The following is a 13,285-nucleotide window of genomic DNA, read 5'->3' on the forward strand; positions in this document are numbered from 1 at the left end:
GTAAAGAAGAAAGGGTAACGTACTCCACAAGGGAGTGGGACAAACAAGGGAGTGGGACACTTCCGTCCTACCTACGCGACAATATATAAGAGAAATCAACCACAACGCCTCAAATTAATTCAAACTATTCAGAATCCTCTTCTTCAGAGGTGGACTCAACTTTCTGACACGTACGCGCATTATGGCCGGGCTCCCCGCAGACGCCACAGCGTCGCGCGCGCGTCTCTGTCCTCCTCGTACGGCCACTATGCTGACTCGTTTCTGCCCTTATCTGCTCCGTCGCGTCAATCTGGGACTTTAAATCCTTTGCCTGATCAATCGTAAGGGGCCCTCCTTTCTGTAATTGCTTTCTCTTCGTACGGCGACGGCGGCTAAGGCGGTCATTTGCATCTCGAAGTTCGGCGAGTTCGTGGCGTACAAGGGTCTGCTCGTGCACCATCATCGCGATTCCTTTATTTAGCTGCCGTAGGCTTGCAATTATTGATGTTGGAGAGCTGCCCTGATATCGTACGATGCGATTCTTGATGTATTCGGTCTGTGATTCCGCCTCAATTGGGTTGTTCGGCGTCTTCGAGACCCAAGGTGGCGGAAGGCCTGCAGATGAACTTGGCGGAGTTGGCGTATGAGGTTTTACATCTAGCTGCGAAATAACATATTCCGGGTCGTACGGTACTAGGCCAGTCGCTCTAAAGCCTGCCTGTATATTTGACTTGGTAATTGCAGCGTCGTACGCCTTGTAAAAGGCTAGGAGGAAGTCTTCCTTCGCGATGTGGGTAATATGCGCCCGCATGAGACCTTCGATTTCTTTTCCGTACGCCCTTTTAAGAGGTCCAAAGCACCCGACATCGAGAGGCTGGAGCTTATGCGACGAATGAGCAGGCATACAGAGCGTAATTATGTTCTGGTCCTTGCAGTATAGCTCGAAATCGACCGAGTGGTGGCTCTCGTGGCCGTCGAGGATAAGGAGCCGGTAAGCGCCCTTCGTACGGCTCTTTGTATGAAAATCGAAGTGTTTTACCCATTCGAGACCTTTCTCATTCGTCGTCCAGCCGTTTTCAGTAAGCGTAATTACCCAGCTAGGCGGTAGAGGGCTTTCGGTCGTCCAGGAGTCGAGGTGGACCTTGCCTGCGAAGATGATGTACGGCAGAATCGAATTGCCGGACGACCCGATACCCTGGATTACTGTAACCCATTCCTGATTCCCTTGTTGTACGGCTCTTGGCTTGCCGCGTCGATCGGAGGTCGTAACGACAGTCTCGGTGGAGATCTTACCCATCGCGAAGCCCGTCTCGTCGAAGTTGTAGATATCGTCGTCGTGTATCCCGTATTTCGCAATTACGTTTCGTACGAGGGAAAACCACGCGCGATACGCGTCTGGATCTTCGCAGAGGACTCTCTGATAGTCGATTCTTCGATTAAAACGCGTTCGGAGCTCAGGTCGTCGTCGTACGAAGTTTGCAGCCCAGTTGGTTCCGACGCGCGGCGCGTCGCGTACGCGGAGGAGTCGATCCGCCATTTCTCGAACACCACTAAGGCGCGGTGGAAATGATCGCGAATCTAGGTCGATTACGTATCGGACAATGCTGTCCTCTTCGTATGAGGTCAATTTCTAGCTTTGTGGTCGTGAATCGCGCTTTGTAGGTTGACCATGGTATCGTCTGTGGAGTGTTGACTTCGACACGTTGTATATCGATGCAGCTTTACGAATTGTCAATTGTGGGTTTGTTTTAAGCGCATTAAGCGCTAGAATCAAATCGCCTTCAGTTGATTGTCGTGGCATAATTATTGGTGGAGGAAAATAAGAAGAAAGAGAGTGTCTTTCAGAAAGCGGGAAAGTGTCCCACTCCCTTGTTTGTCCCACTCCCTTGTGGATTACGTTATGGGAAATATACGTAGATATTACAGGCGAAGGTTGAGACGCTGCTTTACTGCTGATATAAGGTGGCGCCCAGGTATAGTCGTTTCTGGGCGGTAATTATGCCAGCCATATAATTATACCCTGCCCATCATTCAGGCTGGTAGTGACCGTCACTACCAGGGGTAAGTTGGGGTAAGCCCATAGTTAAGGGTGGGTTGGGTAAACCCCTGTCGGGTCGAGTGACGGTCATTACCATGACGGTCATTACCACAGGGGTGCAGCCGCACCTGAGACCCCTGATTTGTGTCGGAAGCTAACCTTAACCCCAGCTAACCCTGTGTGCTGTGCCGTGTCTGCTGCTGCCCTCTCATTAAATAACCCATGACATATGGCGCGGCCCTGGACGCCGCTCGCTAACCCTGACGGCGAAAAAGGTATCGCAATTAACAGACAATAACGCGTAGAATAGAAAATACACACCTTATGCATACAATATTTCACTCCTCAATCTAACACTCCAGTCGTGATCAAAGGACTATCTAGCGATGGCGATACACTTCGAGGCGGACGCTGGTCGCACCGGTGGGCAGGTTGGGCTGCTGAGCTGGCCTACGTCAGACGCTAGTAGTAGCCAAGAGCATCGTGTCCTCCTCTGCGTCTCGTGTAGAGTTGGGATACGACCAGACGACGGCATACGACTGCACTTCTGGCGGACGCACCGTCTCAAGGGCGAGGCACTCGGCCATATTATCGACTACAGCCACGCCGCCGAGCCAATTGCGAACCCGTACACCGTACCAGTACCAGACGACGGATCACCATCCATAGACCAGCTGCCGGTCTTAAATGGCTTCAGCTGCTCGGAGTGCCGCTTCCTAACGACGAGCCGGAAGCTAATCAGGGTCCACCGCTCGCAGTCAGGTCACGGTAGTAACTGGAAGGAAGTACGGCTGCAGACCCTAACGCCGGGAAACCATGCGCGGTACTGGGCAGTCGAGCAAGGACCTACCAGAACGGCCAGTCCCGGCGTATCCGGCCCTATTTCTACTTCCTCACAGTACATATTAGACGAACGCCTCGCAAGATACGAAGAAAGCCTAGCGGCCGAGCTAGAGGAGACACGGCGGACGGTTGATAGCCGGCAGGGACCTAACTTCGAATCGACCTGGGTCCGCGAGATGGGCTGGGCAAGGCACCTAGCCGGCAGCGACACGAGCGAGCACTTCCGAGCAGGCCGGAATGCCCTTACTACCATAGAACGTGCTAAGCTACGGACTGAGGCAGAGCTTGCCGAGTAATAGCGTCTGGTCCGACTCGGGGCTAGCTTCGACAGGCAGATCACGAAATGTCTTGAGCGAACAAGTCGAGTACCGAACGAGGTACTGCGATACCTCGCTAGCACAGATGCTAGCCGCCCAGCAGCTTCCCCTTTCAAGACGGAGAACGGCCAGGATACGAAGGATCGATACCAGGCCTACTGGAAGCGCTACCTTTACTACTGCGTCCGGGTAGGGCGTCTCGGTCGAGAGGTAGCGATGGAGAAGTTCCGGATCCGGTTCGACGATTCCCAGTGGGCTGCACTAGAGGAGATTATTGTGACGACCCGACCAACAGGTCGCAAGATCGGGCCAGGGACAAGGGCAGGTCATGCACGCGGGGCAGCACACCCCTGGTTACATAAGCATTCCATTATGTCAGCCAGACGGCAGTGGATCACCAGGGATCACCACAGATCCAAGGTGATCCAAGATCACTGGGGATCACCGAAGATCCAAGATGATCCAGGATCGCGACAGGAGCCAAGCGATCCAGGAAACCACGATGAAGGACAAAAGGTATATAGGGCCAGGAGGATCTCCTTGTAGACAGTCATTACCTTTGTACTTCAGCGATCAATCTAAGTATCAGTTTCACCCACACTTGAACTAGTCACTCAATTGCCGAGACTGGTATCTCTTCCCAGAGACACGAACGACAACCCAGAGAGAGAGAACGACAGCAGTGTTAGTTGTTATCGCACAGGCTTTACCTATCTTGCAGAACAGCAACCCAGCGCCCTGCCAGACGGTTGACCCCGGAGGCAGGATCGTGACAAAGACCTATAGCTACTTTAAATTTTATATTTAACGTAATCCACAAGCAAGCGGGTCACACAAGCGACCGGGTCACCCTCCCAGTACTCGTACGACAATATATAAGTCAATTCAACCACAACGCCTCAAATCAATTCAAACTACTCAGAATCCTCTTCTTCAGAGGTAGACTCAACTTTCTGACAGGTACGCGCATTATGGCCGGGCTCCCCGCAGACGCCACAGCGTCGCGCGCGCGTTTCGGGCCTCCTCGTACGACCACTATTCTGACTTGTTTCCGCTATTAACTGCTGCGTCGCATCGATTTGAGCCTTCAAATCCTTTGCCTGATCAATCGTGAGGGACCCTCCTTTCTGTAGCTGCTTTCTTTTCGTACGACGACGGCGGCTGAGGCGGTCGTTTGCATCTCGAAGTTCGGCGAGCTCTTGGCGCATAAGGTCCTGCTCGTGTACCATCATTATGACTCCTTTTCTTAGCTGCTGTACGCTCTTAACAATGGACGACGGTGAGCTATTCTGGTGTCGTACGATGCGATTTTCAATGTACTTCGTCTGCGATTCGGTCTCAATTGGGTTGTTCGGCGTCTTTGAAACCCATGGGGGTGGTAGTCCAGCAGAGGAACCTGGCGGTGTCGGCGTATGAAACTTCACATCTAGCTGCGAAATCACATAATTCGGGTCGTACGGTACTAGGCCTGTCGCTCTAAAGCCTGCCTGGATGTTTGATTTGGTCATTGCAGCGTCGTACGCCTTATAAAAGGCTGGGAGGAAGCCCTCCTTTGAAAAGTGGGTTATGTGCGCCCGTATTAGACCTTCGATTTCTTTACCGTACGCCCGTTTCAGAGGTCCAAAGCACCCAACATCGAGAGGCTGGAGCTTATGCGACGAGTGAGCAGGCATACAGAGCGTTACGATATTCTGTTCCTTGCAGTAGAGCTCGAAATCGACCGAATGGTGGCTCTCGTGGCCGTCGAGGATAAGGAGGCGGTGGGTACCCTTCGTACGACTCTTCGTATGGAAATCGAAGTGTTTTACCCATTCTAGGCCTCTCTCGTTCGTCGTCCAACCGTTTTCTGAAAGCGCGATTACCCAGTCGGGCGGTAGGGGGCTATTCGCGGTCCAGGAGTCGAGGTGGACCTTCCCGGCGAAGATGATATACGGCGGGATTAAATAGCCGTACGACGCGATGCCCTGGATTACTGTAACCCATTCCTGATTCCCTTGTTGTACGGCTCTTGGCCTCCCGCGTCGATCGGAGGTCGTAACGACAGTCTCGGTGGAGATCTTACCCATCGCGAAGCCCGTCTCGTCGAAGTTGTAGATATCGTCGTCGTGTATCCCGTATTTCGCAATTACGTTTCGTACGAGGGAAAACCACGCGCGATACGCGTCTGGATCTTCGCAGAGGACTCTCTGATAGTCGATTCTTCGATTAAAACGCGTTCGGAGCTCAGGTCGTCGTCGTACGAAGTTTGCAGCCCAGTTGGTTCCGACGCGCGGCGCGTCGCGTACGCGGAGGAGTCGATCCGCCATTTCTCGAACACCACTCATCCGCGGCGGAAACGATCGCGAATCTAGGTCGATTATGTATCGTACGACGCTGTCCTCTTCGTACGAGGTCAAATTCTGGTTATGTGGTCGGAGATCGCGTTTCGCAGGTCGGCCGTGTTGTCGTCGCTGGAGGGTGGAGAATGATACATTATAGAGTGATGCAGCCTTTCGTACGCTTAATTTTGGGTCGGATTGGAGCGCCTGAAGCGCGAGAATTACGTCGCTTTCAATTGATTGCCGTCCCATAATTACTGGTGGAGAAAAAGGGGAAAGAAGAAGGCCTGTACGAAAGTGGCGGGCGACTGATTCACTAGCTTGTGTGATTCACTAGCTTGTGTGATTCACTTGCTTGTGGATTACGTTATATCTAGAGCTAAAAGCTTATATAAGCTATTTATTCTAGGAAAAACATATTTAACTGGACTATAGAATATTCTTATCGTTTACAATCGGTACTAATACTATTTTAGTATCTTTTAAAATGGAGAAGTTATAAGATATTGAAATTCCTTATATAAGCAGCGATAAGGACTGATTCACTCGCTTGGTTGATTCACTTGCTTATGGATTACGTTATATGACTTGGTGTTAGCCTGGTCTAGGTCTTCGATGACCGTGCTACTTAGGACGGTCTTGCCGCAGCCTGGCTCGCCGTGTAACCATAGAAAGGCGCTCGGGGTGTTTTTCCATGAACTGTACTCGGGAGTCTCGAGGAGCCAGCCGCCCGTATCCTGGTGGCGCTGTTTTAGAGCCCGCGTGTAATTTGTCGCGTCATCATACAGTCTGACTCGAATTCGGTGTCTGTCTTTCGTTGAGCGTAAGTCTGCGCACACGAGCCACGTGGGGGACATGAGTGGACACATGCAAATGTTGAGGCGGGGCATCTTGGACAGCCGTTTTCCGCGTGCCAAGTAGTCATGGCATTGTCTCATGTCTTTTATGTACTGTAAGTTCGAAGCGATAAAGCTCAGGTCCAGATGCAGGTAATGACACAATGCTGGCCAATGTGGGGCGTGGTCTCCGAAGGTACGCAACAAGGTGGGTCTTCGTCTGTCTGAGGTTGTGCAACTATTGATGGTCTACTGGCTGTTGACCGCCGTCGAGATCAAAACCGGAGTGAAAGTCGTTTACTTGCCTGGGTCGAAAATTCTAGTAGCCTCTACAACGAGCGTATTGTCTCTGGGCAAAGTGGACGATCGCGATTAACGAGGTAAGATTAAGGAGGGAAGAGAGAATCAGTAACGACTGAGGCGCCAGAAGTTTGATATCGTGGCTCCTGATGCGGTTGTGGGAAGATAAGGCCAATAGGTCGTAAGAACATCATCGCTGATCATTCGCAAGGTTGGAAAGAAATACGAAAGACTCGACTACATGGCCACCAGAGAGTGAGACGGATCTAAACATAAAAGTCGGAGAACGTCGGGGTCGCTCGTCCGATGTGCCCACCATACTAACTCGCGGGCCCAGACGTCTACATCACTCGCTGCGCCCTTTCCAGTTGATAGCAATAGAGAAACGACCCGCGAATTGCCGTGCCTTACCGCCGCATGGAATGCTGTTGAGCCGCGCCAGTCTGTAGCGTTGTAATCAGTACCACGATTGCTAAGTAGAGTGCGGACGACTCCTAGGTGTCCAAACCAGGAGGAAAGAAAGAGAGAAGTACGGCCCAATGGATCTGGGTGATTGGCATTTGCTCCATCCTCTATGAGAAGCCTGACAATCTCGGCGTGGCCTCTAGCTGAGGCGGCCTGCAGAGCGTTGCCGTAAAAGCCGCCCTGCGCCTTGACGTCCGCCTCCTTCTCTAGGAGCAGCTTGACAATGTTGTCGTGGCCTTCTCCGGTGCGATGTCATTGCCTCCCCACAACTGGTCGTGTCTGTTGAAATCGCCGACAATGATCGTATGCGTGACCTTGCCTCCTGGCCTCTGCTCCGCCCGAATGGCGGAATCGAGTAACACGCAGGTTTCTGAGAGGGCTTCCGGGTTGCCGCCTGGGACGTCGAAACCATCAATATTAGCCGTGGTGAGCGCGGCGTCGATGTCACCGTCTATGATGACATACCGCTTCTTGTACGTCAGCTCCAAGTCATCTTCGTTCTCAGTCTTACGGATGCGGGCGCTCCAGCCGGCGGTATAGATGTCCTTGCCGGTCGTATCAAGAAGCTGGGCATGCAGCTTGGTGACGCTTAGGGGCATGTCGAAGGTCGACAGGACGCTGCTCGTGAGCTCCGTGTTGGGACCGAGGACTGCGGTGGGTTTGAGGAGGAACTTGATCTCGTAGTCGGGCATCATATTTGGCGCTCCCTGCATTGCGGAGTCGACAATGGCGGTCATAGCGAACAGGCGGCAAGGGGAGGAGTGTATGGTACCTGTGAGTTCACGGGCAAGGCTTGAATGAAGCAATAAGGTCGACTGAGCAGCGGTAGTTTGCAAGAGGGGACCAAGTAGGTGAGGTAGTCGCTGTTCTGGAACAAAACGATGCCCGGCCCTTGTTTCTGGACGGCTCCTTCCGCCAGCCCCATTTTCGAAGCATGAGGTAGAGAAGACGCACATCCGGCATCCGTTCAAGTGACAGAACAGGCCAATAAGAACACGCAATTGATCACCGTCATCTGCAGAACATGAACAGACAGAATGACATCAGAATGACCCCATGCAAGAAATCGGTTACAAGATCCACATCAATTTCATATGCCTCAGCGGTGGATTGGGTTGAGTTGATCGCCAGCTTGGTTGTACGCATATGCCGAGTAGAGGAGTACAGAAAATCCAACGCAGCAGCTGTCTCCGCTGTTCGTATTCGGCCAGCAGGTTATTTATAAAGTTACGGTGATGCGTACGGCTGGGGTCATATTGAAGCTTAAATAACGATAGAAAAATCATCCAGTTGTCGAGAAGTAGCTTGATATGTACCAGTAGCAAAGATCACTCCGTAGAGGTGCTAGTAACGCCTCTAGCTAGCTGCTACGATACTCGGGGCATTGATCACATGCCAAGTTATCCTAGCTGCGCGCCTCCTTTAACATGAGGGCCCCGGAGGTTCAGTAAACACGGGTCGTGCTTGAATACACTCGCTCTACCTTTGGGATGATTTGGATAAGTTCCCAATTAGATAAAATTAGTCGGTGACGGTATACCATAATTGTTGGCGCCATGCCTAACATTGTGTTGCCATAGTAGGCGTGAATGCAGAGGGGTTTTCACATGCCTTTCTCCGAAGTTCACTAACCAATCCCCATGGTTTGTGGTGCTGTCAAGGGGTTTCACTGGAAAAATCAGGGCATGGTGCTGCGAGCCTGGTGCCGCGTCAACCAACGCCTGCATCACAACGGCGATCAAACCCACTGCGCTCGGGCCTGTGCCTTCGAAGTTGCGCGGGGGGGAGGGAAGCGCTCCTCTGTTGGCACATCTTCGAATGTAGCCTCGGTAAGAACGACCGCGAGTGTGCGCCGCCCCCGTACTCCGTGCACAGGGTCCCTTCAATCAGAAACGGATGATCGTGTCGCTGACGTTCCCGATACGTCCAAGTTGGGGCGGAATCACGAGCACCTTTCGATGGACTTTGCCCTAGCGGTCTCGCAGCGACAGAGGAAGTACCTTGCTGCTATTCGTCAATAGATCCGCCACAGCCTTCTGTTGGTCGATCAACAGCCCGAGCGAGCCAGCCGCAGCGCTTTCAGCCCAGCCCCGCGATAATCGCGCAGGATGAAGCCGTCAAAGCTTCTCGTCTTATTTATTGGTTGTATGAGTGAAATGACTTCACAGTCGTTTGGCCGTCTCCATAATGTACTCTTGTATCAGCGGGCTCTCGCAGGTGCCGTGCCGCAGGATCTCTGTCTTGAGCGACAGGATCTCGTTACGCAGGCACTCGACATGTCCGCTGAGAATTCTGTTCTTCTCGGAGAGCTGGCTCTCCATCTCCTGCAGCTCCTCGGCGCCCTTCTTTATCTTGTTGCGGTACTTTGTCGCGGCAGTCCTGTTCTTTTCACGGATCGTCTTTTTCTTCCTCCGGGTATTACTGGTGGCGGTTGAGGTACTGGGGCTGCCGTCTTCAATAGAGAATGTTGTAGTGGCTGCTTGTGACTTTGAAACCGACGAGCTGGCTCTCCGTTTTGACCGGCCGGCTTGCGATTTTGTCTTGTGTTGCTGCAGGTGATAGTAGCTATGCCGCCTTGACGAGGATGGCTCGGTGCCGACATTGTCCGGACTGGTATAGGTAGATGCGGTGACGGCATCAGAGAATGCGCCTAGCAGGCTGGAGGGCGAATTGGGCCAGGATTGTATGCTCGGTGCGGCATCATCGGCTATGGCCGTGTTAAGCTCGGCTGGGACCAGCGTGTCGAATTGCATTGTGTCAAACGCTTGTAAAGCAGCGTTGCCGAGGGGCATCCAGGACATGTCGCCAAGCTTGTCGCAGGACAGGCAGTAGCTCTGGCCGGACCAGTCTGCCATTGTGTTATCTTGTGTATTGGCGGGACTTGTCGCCATAGTGGTTGGTGACTCCATGCCTATGAAAGAAATGGGGGGTGTTTCTGGCTCCAGTGTCGTGTGAAAAACGAGGTCTTTGAAGTCCGCGGGTGCGGATGCGAATGCGTGTCTTGCGATGGAGGGGATGGAAGAAGATTGGGAGGTCGCAACCTCGAACGTCGGGACCAGTGCGGCGGTGGCAGGCGGCACCAGGGCAGGCCCAGGGAGCTGCCTGCCCGCCCGCGCGGCGTGCAGGATCCTCGCCCAGCTGGGCAGTGACGACCGACGGACGGCAAATGCCGTTGTGCGCTGCGGGCAGGACAGTTGAGCTTGGCGATTGGTAAGACGGCGCAAGTAGGAGCAGATGCTCCTCCCCCAGGCCAGGAGCTGCACAATGAGGTAATGGGTCATTGAGTAACAGGCCTGCAGGAGCGTTGACGTACCTCTACGCCTCGGATCACCAGAATTACTCATGCTCCCGCAGCTGCGGCCGTTCCCACGCGTGCGTCGGGAGGAGAGACACAAAAGAACCCGGGTCGGCCGTCACGCATGCAAATCTTTCTCTTTCCTCTTTTCTCCGGCCTCGCATGCATTCGAAAGTAGACCCAGGTAGTCCCATAGGATCTCACCGCGCTCCTCTCGCATATCCAAAGAAGGAAGCCCATAGCAATCGACTTGATGCTCTCGCCAGCTTCGAGTAGCTCGGTTTGCCAGTCTCCGAGGTTTTGATCGTTGCAGTATCTGCTCAGCCGTCAGTCGCGCCATACACGGTCGTGGGATCTGCAAATCAGTCCACCTACCTCTCCCGTCTCTTTGCGGTATCAACAACACCCTTCTGGGTTGCGAGAGACCAGACTGGAGGTATGAAATGTACCGACTCGAGCTTTTTGCGTAGCGCCGCATGCTGTGCATTGTTGAGAGCATCTACGGCGGGTTTTCCACGAAGCTTTGCTTCCCGACTGTGGAATAACCGGAGGAAGTCTTCGTGCGCGTGGGCAGGCACTTGGGTGGCCATGACGTCTTTGTACTCGTTCTGCTGGGCCCCAGCTCTTCAGCGATGAGATCGCGGTTCCTCATTGTGATATATACTACCTATGCCATGGACAATCAATATCTCGTCACCCTCCCAGCGCCCAGACAGGCCGAGTTGCATGAGAAGGGCGGCCCATGCGCACGGCTGTTAGGCATGGGCTGTGTGCCGCGCTGCAGTGGGTTGCCCCACTACAGCGCTTAGAGCCCCGCTGGACGAGAACAGAATTCTGTCTTCTGCGAAGTACACGATACCTGCACAGAACAGGATGGTGTTCGAGCATCTATTAATTGACTCCCCAGCTCGCAATTAACAACCCCCCCAGCACCGCCTTTTGTCTCCTCTCTGTAAGTTTCTTGAAACAACGATGTCGAGTAGATTCTAGCTAACGGCAGTCCAGCTATGGAGACTTACCCAGTCAGACGGCTCTGGAGAAGTGGGGGAACACCTTTTTGGTCGGGTGGGAGAACCGTGACATCACCTGGGAACCTAAAGGTGGACTTCCTTCGGACCAACCGGATGAAGTCTGCAGCCCAAGAGCAGGCTAGCTGGTCACACCCTCTTTACCCCGCTCGCTTTGCACCCCCTCTCTACCCCGCTCGCTTCACTGAGACTGATTGTTGATTTTCCCTCCCGCAGGAAAAGCGGACGAGCGCGCCACGTCATCGTTGGGCTGGCAACTTCCAGGCCTTGTGCAGTAAGTCTTCTCTCTCCCTTCATCGACGAACCAGGGAATGATGACAATGCCCAGAAAGAGGCGGATCCCCAACAAAGGCCGAAATCAACATCTTCAAGGACGATGTTGGATTCAAGTGGGAATGGGAGCAATCAAAGTTGGTCGCTCTGACATCCAAGGATCTTGAGGGACTACGAGGCAGTTTGCCGAGTGACGATGCAGGGGAGGAACCTTAATGCAGGATAAATATGGATGGAGTCTTCCCCGTACGGAGTAGTGCAACCGCTTGATGCGATCTTATTGGCGAACGGTAGTTCTTGCACCTGTGTACCTAGGTAGGTACATTTTCATCCAGGTTCTGTGATGAAGGCGGTGGTAGCTCAACGCGCACTGATACGCAGATCTGTGATAACCTCACTCAGATGGCGAGGTCTCATATCATCCACACGCAATGCTCCGTCTCACCAGGGCCGCGAGAGCCGCATCAGCAATTCGTGATCACTCTCTCGACTCTCGTCCATGGCCAGACCTCCACCAACGCCGCCCTCCTCCAACTTCTTTCTCTGCCCGCCTTGCCTTGCCTCTCTCCCTCTTGATCCCCCTCGGATCCCCCTGGCCTCTGCTCCTCCGTGGCATTGCAACTCGGCGGCACTAAGCACTAGCCAACCCAGTCCCCCAGCTGCCCACCCGCCCATTCTCCCACGCCTCTCCTACAGCGTCGCAAGCCTCAGGCCTGCCTGCCAGCCACGACCTCGCTCTACCCATGAGTGGTGCCAACCTTCGGCCATTGCTGCCGCCTCCCCGAGAGTCCGGCAGTACCACCACCGACGCCTCCGCCGAGTCAGCCGCCGGCCGCCGCCAGAACTCGGGCGCCTGTGACCGCTGCCGCAGCCAAAAGAGTCGTGTCAGCCTCCTCTTCTCCCTTCCACTCTGCCCTCCTGCCTGTCCCCCGCTGACCATGGCCGCTCCCCTCCAAAGTGCAACCGGAGCCGGCCAAAGTGCAGCCTCTGTGCCAAGCGCCAGGTCTATTGCTTCTACAGCGCCGATGTCAAGAAGCAGTCCCTCGAGGTCCACAAGCGCCAGGGCGAGCTCCTCCACATGATGTGCACCGCACCCGAGGGCGAGGCTCTCGACATCCTCTTCCGCCTGCGGGCTTCAGGTGATGCCCAGTCCGTCCTCGAGTCCTCCCGCGGCAGCATGAGCCGCCAGTATCAGCCTTCTGCCATCCAGGCCGCCCGTGCCGTCCCCACAGACCTTTTCGATGCTCGAGTTCGAGATGTCGACACGCCAGACGATGCCATACCAGGAAGCATCCATGTGCAGCAGGACGGATCGCAACCCGTGACATCAGCTCGAGGCAGCCTCGGCACTCGGCGAAGCAAAATACTCGAGGCTCGTCACGGCACAATTCGGGCCGAATAAGGAGCAGGTCGTCGGGATAGAGGGGTAAAGAGGCCATGAGAGTGGATTTGTGGTTCCCGACAGTCATCACCCGTGCTTGGAGGTGGTGAGAAAGCCCTGTGTATGGTCTAGCGGGCGTCATGCATATTTTGGATGATGCATTTTCGTTCGCACAGCGACCACTCTCAGACTGCCACGCGGCGGCATCTTGC

The 13,285-nt window shown here is 54.0% G+C and overlaps 7 protein-coding genes across 7 annotated transcripts; 3 read left to right on the forward strand and 4 right to left on the reverse strand.

Moving 5' to 3' along the window:
• Positions 1–2,487: 2,487 nt before the first annotated feature.
• B0I36DRAFT_213659 (uncharacterized protein) lies at positions 2,488–3,069 on the forward strand (the record flags this gene model as incomplete). Its single annotated transcript, XM_046148945.1, has 1 exon — positions 2,488–3,069. A coding segment is annotated over one exon (582 nt), but the record flags the coding sequence as incomplete, so codon positions are not given.
• Positions 3,070–3,183: 114 nt separating this feature from the next.
• On the forward strand, positions 3,184–3,453 carry B0I36DRAFT_219756 (uncharacterized protein; the record flags this gene model as incomplete). Its single annotated transcript, XM_046149019.1, has 1 exon — positions 3,184–3,453. A coding segment is annotated over one exon (270 nt), but the record flags the coding sequence as incomplete, so codon positions are not given.
• Positions 3,454–6,994: 3,541 nt separating this feature from the next.
• On the reverse strand, positions 6,995–7,321 carry B0I36DRAFT_202751 (ankyrin repeat-containing domain protein; the record flags this gene model as incomplete). The annotated part of the gene is made up of 1 exon (XM_046148788.1): positions 6,995–7,321. A coding segment is annotated over one exon (327 nt), but the record flags the coding sequence as incomplete, so codon positions are not given.
• A 152-nt stretch (positions 7,322–7,473) lies between these two features.
• On the reverse strand, positions 7,474–7,839 carry B0I36DRAFT_206013 (uncharacterized protein; the record flags this gene model as incomplete). The annotated part of the gene is made up of 1 exon (XM_046148840.1): positions 7,474–7,839. A coding segment is annotated over one exon (366 nt), but the record flags the coding sequence as incomplete, so codon positions are not given.
• A 1,431-nt stretch (positions 7,840–9,270) lies between these two features.
• B0I36DRAFT_217894 (uncharacterized protein) lies at positions 9,271–9,648 on the reverse strand (the record flags this gene model as incomplete). Its single annotated transcript, XM_046148992.1, has 1 exon — positions 9,271–9,648. A coding segment is annotated over one exon (378 nt), but the record flags the coding sequence as incomplete, so codon positions are not given.
• A 760-nt stretch (positions 9,649–10,408) lies between these two features.
• B0I36DRAFT_336774 (uncharacterized protein) lies at positions 10,409–10,988 on the reverse strand. Its single transcript, XM_046155612.1, has 2 exons — positions 10,767–10,988; positions 10,409–10,707 (listed from the first exon to the last, which is right to left on the reverse strand). The coding sequence occupies exons 1-2, from the start codon at positions 10,979–10,981 to the stop codon at positions 10,437–10,439; spliced, it is 486 nt and encodes a 161-aa protein (XP_046005748.1). The 5' UTR covers positions 10,982–10,988; the 3' UTR covers positions 10,409–10,436.
• A 1,622-nt stretch (positions 10,989–12,610) lies between these two features.
• B0I36DRAFT_336779 (uncharacterized protein) lies at positions 12,611–13,259 on the forward strand. The gene has a single exon (XM_046155613.1). The coding sequence runs from the start codon at positions 12,774–12,776 to the stop codon at positions 13,092–13,094; it is 321 nt and encodes a 106-aa protein (XP_046005749.1). The 5' UTR covers positions 12,611–12,773; the 3' UTR covers positions 13,095–13,259.
• Positions 13,260–13,285: the final 26 nt, after the last annotated feature.

Source organism: Microdochium trichocladiopsis (assembly GCF_020744255.1).
Source record: "Microdochium trichocladiopsis strain MPI-CAGE-CH-0230 chromosome Unknown B0I36scaffold_12, whole genome shotgun sequence".
In the NCBI taxonomy this organism is placed as follows: Eukaryota; Fungi; Ascomycota; class Sordariomycetes; order Xylariales; family Microdochiaceae; genus Microdochium; species Microdochium trichocladiopsis.